Source organism: Penaeus vannamei, chromosome 24, assembly GCF_042767895.1.
Source record: "Penaeus vannamei isolate JL-2024 chromosome 24, ASM4276789v1, whole genome shotgun sequence".
In the NCBI taxonomy this organism is placed as follows: domain Eukaryota; kingdom Metazoa; phylum Arthropoda; class Malacostraca; order Decapoda; family Penaeidae; genus Penaeus; species Penaeus vannamei.
Window position 1 is genome coordinate 24,339,976 of NC_091572.1, and position 9,258 is coordinate 24,349,233.

The 9,258-nt window shown below is 37.7% G+C and overlaps 1 protein-coding gene across 1 annotated transcript in view; it reads right to left on the reverse strand.

Moving 5' to 3' along the window:
• Nucleotides 1–1,844: 1,844 nt before the first annotated feature.
• Nucleotides 1,845–9,258, reverse strand: part of LOC113829824 (uncharacterized) — a 13,272-nt gene continuing 5,858 nt past the window's right edge. Inside the window, exons 2-3 of the mRNA XM_070138071.1 lie at nucleotides 8,156–8,351; nucleotides 1,845–4,937 (exon numbers count right to left, since the gene is read on the reverse strand). Coding sequence (XP_069994172.1) covers nucleotides 4,814–4,937; nucleotides 8,156–8,351 — 320 coding nt within the window. The 3' untranslated portion in view covers nucleotides 1,845–4,813. The remainder of the gene's footprint in view (nucleotides 4,938–8,155; nucleotides 8,352–9,258) is intronic.

Consider the following 9,258-nt stretch of genomic DNA (forward strand, 5'->3'; position numbering starts at 1 on the left):
TGTTTATTTACCTATTAATTAATAATAACCCTTTCTTCTTTCTTTATTGATTTAATAATTCATTCTTTCATTCGTCGAAGAGTCGTACTTTAGAATATTATTTTTGTATTTAAATTTTTTATTTAATATAAAAGAATATTTATTTAATATAAAATATTTATTTAATATTCATTTAATATCTATTTAATATCTATTTAATATTTATTTGATATTTATTTAATATTTAATTAATATTTAATATCAATAAATGAAATGTAAAAAATCTTTATCTAATATAAAAAATATCTAAAATAAGATTTGATATAGGCCTACTTTAAACCTCGTCCATGGGGCGGTGGACCATGGGGCCGGGTTTACTATACTCTCTCTTGTAAGCGCTGTCTCTCGTAACAGTGTGTATGGGTTGGGGGGGGGGGTATGTTCTTTGTGTGTGTGTGTGTGTGTGTGTGTGTGTGTGTGTGTGTGTGTGTGTGTGTGTGTGTGTGTGTGTGTGTGTGTGTGTGTGTGTGTGTGTGTGTGTGTGTTTATGCGTTAGTGTGTAGGGGGGGAGGTTGTGTATGTTATTTATCTATGTGTGTTTGTATCTATGTATGTTTATGTGTATTTCTCTGTGTGTATGATAAGTAGATCTATGTCATTATCTCTGCGTGTGTACGTATATGTGTACAAAAAATCCTTTTTATGGACACCAAATGCGCATATTTGCTCATTTTTCTTGTTTGTGCTACATTGTTTATCTTTATCTATTCATCATTTGTTATCTCAATCTATCTTATTTATCATTTATTATCTTTATCTGTCTTATTTATCATTTATTATCTTAATCTATCTTATTTATCATTTATTATCTTTATCTCTCTATCTTTATCTGTCTGACCTTTGATTTGTCGACCTGGTTCTGAAAGTGTAGTTTGAATCTGTATCTAAATGTATCAAAAAGTATCGCTCTTTTCTCTTTCGTTTTCTTTCTCTCTCGTTTTGTTTTTATCTTTGTATTTTTCATTTTCTTGTTCATATCAGTTTTCGTTTTCTTAATCATATCTCTTTCTTTTGCTCTCGCTTTCTCTCCTCCTCCTTTTTTTCTTCTCTTTTTGCTTCTTCTTCTTCTTCTCCTCCACCTCCACCTCCTACCCCTCTTCCACCTCCTCCTCCTCCTCCCTCTCCACCTCCACCTCCCCCTCACCCTCCCTACCTCTCCACCTCACCCTCCACCTCCACCACCTCTCCACCAGGGTAAGAGGATGGGGTAGGAATGGGGAGGGTGGAGGGTGGGAAGGAGGGAGGAAAGGGAAGGAGGGAGGGAGGGTAGGAAGGTTGGAGGGAAGGAGGGAGGTGGAGGGTGGGAAGGAGGGAGGAAGGGGAAGGAGGGAGGTAGGGTAGGAGGAGGATGGGATAGATAGAGACAGGGGAGAGGATGAGATAGTGAGGGAGAAGTAGAAGTAGGAAGGAGGAAAGAAGGGAAAAGAGGAGGACAGGAGGATGGGGAAGGCGGAGGATTGGATAGGAAGGAGGGAAGAAGGAGAAAGTGGGAGGGTGGAAGATGGGAAGAGAAGGGGAAATGGAGGAGGAAGATGGGAAGAGAAGGAGGATGGGGAAAGAGAGAAGAGAGGATGAATAAGGGAATAGAAGGGGGAAGGGAGAAAGGGAAGGAGAAGGGGGGAGGGGGAGGGGGTAAGGAAGGGTAAGTGTGCGTCGAAGGATAAAAAGGAATTTTATTTGACTATATATATATATGTGTGTGTGTGTGTGTGTGTACGTGTGTGTGCGTGTGCGCGTGTGCGTGTGTGTGTATAGGCGCCCTTACTGCCCTTCAAAAGGTCTTTAGGAATATTCGAAACTCCCTGTTGCAATTATCCTTTATTACTATTATTCCTTCACAGCTTACAGTGCAGTTTAACTTGTTTCTGTAATAATCAGACAATACTTCCTAAAATTAATATTCAATAGAACATAATAGCACTGGCTTTTCACACAATAATCAAAGTTTATCAACAGTATCCTTATTCTATTTGATAAATATCAATTGGCACAACACATCTACTTATTTGCAATATCCTGCCAAAGCAACATGATCAAAAACACGTGAAATCTAACTCGTGAAAACATTGCTTAAATATCAAATACAAAAAAAATTAATCTTTACTTATTTTCCAGATGCATATTGTCACATACTTCCAGTGTTGCCAAATATTCCTTATTGTACGACAACTCACAAAATATCAGAAAACAAACGCTATAAACCTTTTAGCGTTTACACCCAACCCTCTGAATCTTCATAGCGATTCAACAAAATTAGTAATGTGAATGCATTTTCAAAATCCTATCTTACGTGTAATAATTTCAGTAAATTACTCATCTTAATAACAGCAGTTATTATCTGAACATAATAATTTGCTATAACATTTTCATCTAAATCCTTTACATCAATTTACTATCATTTTCACACAAGAGAATCAACTTCGATATAGGTCGAGTCATAAAAGACTTTTCACACTTGACAGTTACACTTCTTACTAACCCATCACCACTCTGCTTAACAGAAATGACACAGACCTTTTAGCCAATGACACCTGGGGGAATTTGCCTCAACCAACAGAACAATATCTCCTACAGTTAAATTTCTGCCTTTCACAAACCACTTTTGTCCTTCCCGTTGAGTTAGCAAGTACTCCTGACTTCACATCTTCCAGAATAAGTCAGCCATGTACTGAATATGACGCCATCTTCGCTTACTGTACTTCATTTGCGTCCAATTCGTTAACACACAATGGATCTATATTCAATGTAAGGAGATGATTAGGTGCTATGGGGCTTAAAACATGGCAGTCACTTGAAACAGTAGATATAGGTCTGCTATTAATAACAGCTTCAACATCGCCCATCAGGGTATTTAAACCCTCATCATGCAGAACTTGCTCTTTCATAATTCCATTTAAAACTTTCCTAATGGTTCCGATTTGTTTTTCCCAACCACCACCAAAAACGAGATGCATGAGGATGATTAACATTCCATTCTATATTATTCAACAAAAGGGTCTCAAATAAAACGAGACTCATTCCATTCCCTCATACCTTCCTTTAATTCTCTCTCGTCTCCAACAAAGCTAAAAAGCCCCTATCACGATACAAAGATTTCACTTGCCCTCGTCTAGCTATGAATCTTCTGAGAGCATTAATAAATGAGTCTGTGGATAATGATCCTGCAATTTCTACGTGTACTTCTCTTATAGTTAAACATGTAAATATTGCACCATAATGCTTTACCTGAGAGCTTGCCTTCCTAGTATGGAATGGACCGAACAAATCTACACCAGTTGTAGTGAAAGGTGGTTGGTTGGCAGAGATCCTACCTTCTGGAAGATCTCCCATCTGTTGCTGGTACTTGCGACACTTAATACAACCTTTGATAACCCTACGCACAGCACTATTACCCTTGACTATCCAATAAAGTTCTCTAAGTCTGTGTTGTCCAAACGGGTGCACAACATAGATCTTAAGGGTACGTGAACAAACAAGGAACGAACACGTACACGAACACGAACACGAACACGAACACACACACACATACAGAGAGAGAGAGAGAGAGAGAGAGAGAGAGAGAGAGAGAGAGAGAGAGAGAGAGAGAGAGAGAGAGAGAGACAGAGAGAGAGAAACATCACATGTTCTATGAATCATCTTTTTTATCCGTGTCTTAAATTCGAATTTATTGACCAACACTCCTGCAATCCCATCTTTTCATAATTAGTATATCATTTGCACTGTCCTAAATAAAACTGTTTGTTTAGCCATGGATACGTAACAGCACAAGAAGATAATAAAGGGTACAATAGGCGAAAATGTTAGGACAACACTGCTCTAAGTGAACTCAAGACATGTTCACGCTTTTGGTGACCAACTCTCTCATGACAATCTCTGATGATCATATCTGTAACATGGTGTTTACTTGACAAAATGGATGCTTGTTATCATGTCTTAATGGAGCCTTTGTAAGCCTGCCACCTACATGCAACAATTCATTACTAAAAATTGGATTCATCTTCCATATCCATTGACTTCAGACAATCAGCAACATAAAAATTGCTAAATATGGTCTTTTGAACTTCTGGCAAATATTCTCTTCAAAATCCTTTGCTGTTCTCTGTGGAGCAAAATTAGAACAAGGACAAGACTTTGCTGCAAATGGGGGAACAGCCATGCGATATTCACTTACAGCCTGTTTGAGATTTCCATCTGGCCACCACAAAAAAACTTAAATAACCCCCATCCTTTTCTGGAACACCAACTTGAATGCAAAATGAATGCAAAATGACCTTGATGGAACCTAAATAATATCTGGACTAATGGGTTGGTCAAATCAGGACCTTAGCCTGATTCACTTCTTTTAATATACTCATAGCACAAGAATCTTTTACCTGTGACCTATAAGACACCCTGGATACACTGTCGTCAGGCCCGGTATTTAACACTTCCTTCCAATTTGATTCATCTTCCATATTTCCGGCTGCCTTGTATACAACACTATCCTCTTTCTCTACAACCCTCTTGAAGTCAATAGATTTTGCCATACTGTCAGACATATTACATTAATACCATCAAAAGTATGCAAAACAAATGGTTCCTACTCCCTTGTCAGCACTTATTTCATAATAGTAATGTTATACTCTTCATCATATTGTAATTAATGAACTTGATCTCAAAAAAATATTAACCAGAACTAAGCCTAGCATGTAGCATTACCCAGCCCAACTCTTCTTAGTCTTGATACTGAAGAAGTCTTGGAGATCAAGCATATCTTGAAATTTCTTTGAGGTTCCTAACACTCGTACAATGAAGCCCAATCTTGAAATTTGGTCTTGATGCTGTTCTCGATGTACATCTTGCCACACCCTGTAGCCAGACTTGAAACTGGAGCCAGTCTTGAAACTATGTCTTTAAACCTGAAAAAAAATATTTTTCATTAATCATCTGTTATCTTGTCTTGAAATTTAGCAACAAAGTCTTGAAACTATAAGCGTTTTAAGCAGGTGAGCGCTTGGGTAAGAATCCCTGCCTATATGTCAAGAACTGTAGCGTTCCTTGCTTTAAACGTAATAGTCCTTGGAGAGCATAGAATGTCAAAGCAACACACAACATATACATGCTTGGGATTTAAACGCAATAGACAAGTATTCCCACCAACAATCTCGGAGAGAGAGATACCTTGGGCATAAGTCGAGGGTGGAGTTTATTTCATTGGCTGCTGGCAACAGTTTGAGCGCGCATTTCAAAACAACTGACAAGGTAACATCGCATCAAGAGAGCAGAGAAGTAAATAGATCTATCCGAATATCTTAACAAATTGCAATATTTTCTCCGATATTCATGTGAAGTAGGTAAGTCATAATGACAAGAAAATAAATGTGCTAGACATCAAAGGTCATAGAGTACTATGGTATTGTATTGTGTTGGGAATGTTTTTATATATTCATATGAAGCGCCTCCAAAACAGTGACACACTTTTGATGGACAACCCTTGCACTCTGACGCGTTATCAAATCAAATGAACATCCCTGGATTAAAATATAGGCCTACCCATTCCCATATATCCGATTTTATGAAGTTAAATGTATGTCATCGATTACAATATCAACAGAAGAATGTTGCTAGAATTTCTCAGACTTTTTTCACTTGAATTATTCTTAATTTCATAGAATAGCAGATTTATTCTCGATTTTGAGAGACGAAGAGTTTAAAAGTAAGAGGTAAATTGTTCGTCTTACAATATATCATTTATAAGTACAACACTTTTTATTCCCATATTCTCCATTATTTCCTTTCGTTTTCTGTTAATTTCAATTTCTTTGAATATGATTTTATGGAAATTACAGAATCAGATACCGTGAAAAAAATATTTCTATGATAAAATATTAAGCGGAGTTCTTGGCCAACGCCCGCATTCGAAGGATTGTAAACAGTACGGTACGCGAACGACGCTGTTGCCATGGCGACGGTCCACCGCTTTTTACGGGGGTCGCTTGAGAATGCAATCGAAATTCTTGAGGTAGCAAGATAATGTCTTGAGATTTTAGACAAGAACTTTCCCTGCTTAAAATGGGTTTGGTTAAAGCAGGGCCTTGAAGAAGGGAACTGTTGTGGGATTCATTTTTATACTTGGCTGCCCAGTGAAACAACACACAACTGGTCTGTTTTCTGATGATGGTACACACCATGAGGAGGAATATACCAAACAGCTATCTTCATTGTCCTTTGTCTGTGGCGCTCCCCCTGAATAACCTTTTTTCTATTACATCTGTCATGAAAGCGTAATAATCCTTATAAAATACCTCGTCACATAAAAGCTTCTTTTTTAGACCTTCCAATCTTATTTACTCTTTTGGCATTGACCTTCACCAAATTATGTCAATCCTTTTCACTATCCACTGATGCTATACAGGTTACATCATCAATATTATCCCTTTTCTGATCATTATTCTCTATAAAGTCACCTGGTTTCTTATTGTCATTTATGCCCCGTTTAAATTCATCCCTTAGAGAAGACTGCCTATGGAGGACTGCGGGATGTCCAACCTTGCATATTCGACAAATCCTTTTCTTGATACATTCTTTAGACATATGCTCTTTATTAAGACATCCAAAATGTAATCCTTTCTTTGATATAAATTCCAATCTTTCCTTTTGTGGTCTTTGGCTCAACTGTTTCCCTTCATCCAAATTATGTGGCACACTACTAAACCAGTATTTTAGTCCTTGCTTTGTATTTTCTGTGACCTTATTACAAAATACCTTGTCAAATTCGTGCTTTAGCTTGGTCCCTAATTGGCGTCTTGAACTTATCGTCATTCTTCCATGATTTACCTTCCCTTTGCATACCCTTAGTACTAAATAGATACCTTGCAAGCAGGGGATGAGACATTATATCAACCTCCCTATATATGAAATCTACTAAATTAAATGGAGAAGTTCTGCCTCCATATTCCAATATTAAATATACAGCACACCACTTCTCCTGCATGGTTAATGGTAGCTGCTCCACAATTTTCCTCATAATCCCGGGGTGCTCGATTTCCTTAGCTCCTTGAAGGCCTCCACACAAAGCATTACGACACCCTATAAGTGATGTAGAACTGATCACCCTCTTCCACGTCATCATCCCTCAACCTTGGCCACACCAAGATTTTATCCACATAAGCAGTTACTATAAGTTCTTGGTCACCAGATTTCCTGTGTAATAGATACCCAGCTTCCTTATATCCTTCACCTGGTTCCATGTGAGCACAAGCCCTGTGTCCCTTGGTTTACCAGATATTTTGTTCTAAGATAAAATAGCTTTTCATCATCTGTTAGTCTATTACTAATAATACTGTCAAAGGATCTAATAAAAGATTTGTACTGAGTTGCATCCCACTAATTTTCTGTACTTTTAACATAGGCATTAAACTCCTAAGGTTATAAGATATAAAAATATTCAGCAAATTTGCGTCAGGCAATAAGTTTGCAACAGATTTACCTATATCAGCATTAAATGGTACCTGTGATCTCTGTCATTAAATCACGATTAGAATCATGGTGTTGAGAACCCTCTTCATTTTCTTTAAATCTACATTCTGGTTCTTCAGTGTTTGAATTTGGTTAAAAATCACTGGCACTTGGGTCTATCCTGGAAACTTTAACATATGACCCAATATTTGAAAGTAATTCACACTGTGATAGGTTTCCGTAGCACCCTAAATGAACCTGCAACCATGTACTGTTGCTTCAACATGTAAGCGGTCTGATTTTCGTTTTTTTCGCATCCTGACCCCCCATAGGAACCCTGTAATTGGAACGCCACATAGCCCAAGCCACGCAGGACCTCGAGACCTTCCTAACGCTCCCAAATACTCCCCCCAACTCCTTGTGGTTGCGGAGAAAAAGTGAACTTAAGTAGGTCTCTCGTTATTTATGGCTTATTTATAGTTTTACGGTATGAAAGTTGTGAATATATAAACCCCTGTGGCCGGCCCCCTTGTTCCCGGTTCAGTCGGATGGGGATTGATTGTGTTTGGGGTTTTAGAGAGAGAGAAAGAGAGAGAGAGAGAAAGAGACATAACACATCAACATATTCCCAATTTCCTGCCAAAACAATAGGATCCAAAACACGTGATATCTAACTCACCAAAACATATCTTTCGGTGATTTCCATGGCCTTAGGCACCTCTTCAAAGCAATTCCAAACTGTTCATGAGCTAAATAGTAATATTTTAAAGCGCTGACAGTATTTGCGTCTTCGTAAATGTAACGTTTAAAATGAGCAGATTTCTGGTTACTTTGCAAGAGCACGGCTTCCTCCCTCCTGACGTTAAGTCTTATTTCTAAACATATAATTCCATTCAAAATAAGACATTACAGCTCTGCAATATTAGGGATTTTTACTTAAAAAATAAAGGATAATGCTGCTGTCTTAATGATATGAAAACATTGCTTTAATATCAAATACAAAAGACTGAAATCGTTACTTATTTTCCAGATGCATATATGCCACATGTTTACGTCCAGTGATGCCAAATGTTCCTTATTGTACGACAATTCAAAAAATATTAGAAAACAAACGTTATATATCTTTTAGCGTTTACAACACACACACACACACACACACACACACACACACACACACACACACACACACACACACACACACACACACACACAATTATGTTTTTTTCTCTCTCTCCCTGTAGTAGATGGAGGGAGAGGGGAAGGGAGAGGAAGGAGGGGGAAGAGGAGAAACGAAAGGATAGAAGACGTAGGAGAAGAATAAGTAAAAAGGCCCTGCCAAGATATGCATGATATACAAAAAAGAAAAGAAAAAAGAGCGAAAATAAGTTAAGATATCTATAGTTTTCTTCTTCTTCTTCTTCTTCTTCTTTGAATTTTGAAGCTTTGAATTTCTTTCATTCATTCCCACTTTTCATTTGTAGTTTATGCTCTCTTTGAACCTTTAAGAATTTCGAATTCTATTTCTCATTCAATATTTTCTCTCTCTCTCTCTCTCTCTCTCTCTCTCTCTCTCTCTCTCTCTCTCTCTCTCTCTCTCTCTCTCTCTCTCTCTCTCTCTCTCTACATACATACATACATACATACATACATAGATAGACAGATAGGTAGATAGATAGATAGACAGATAGACAGATAGATAGACAGACAAACAGACAGATAGATAAAAGAGATCAACAAATGAGAGGTTTCACCGAGGATTTAGGTTGGAGTTCAGAGGAGGTT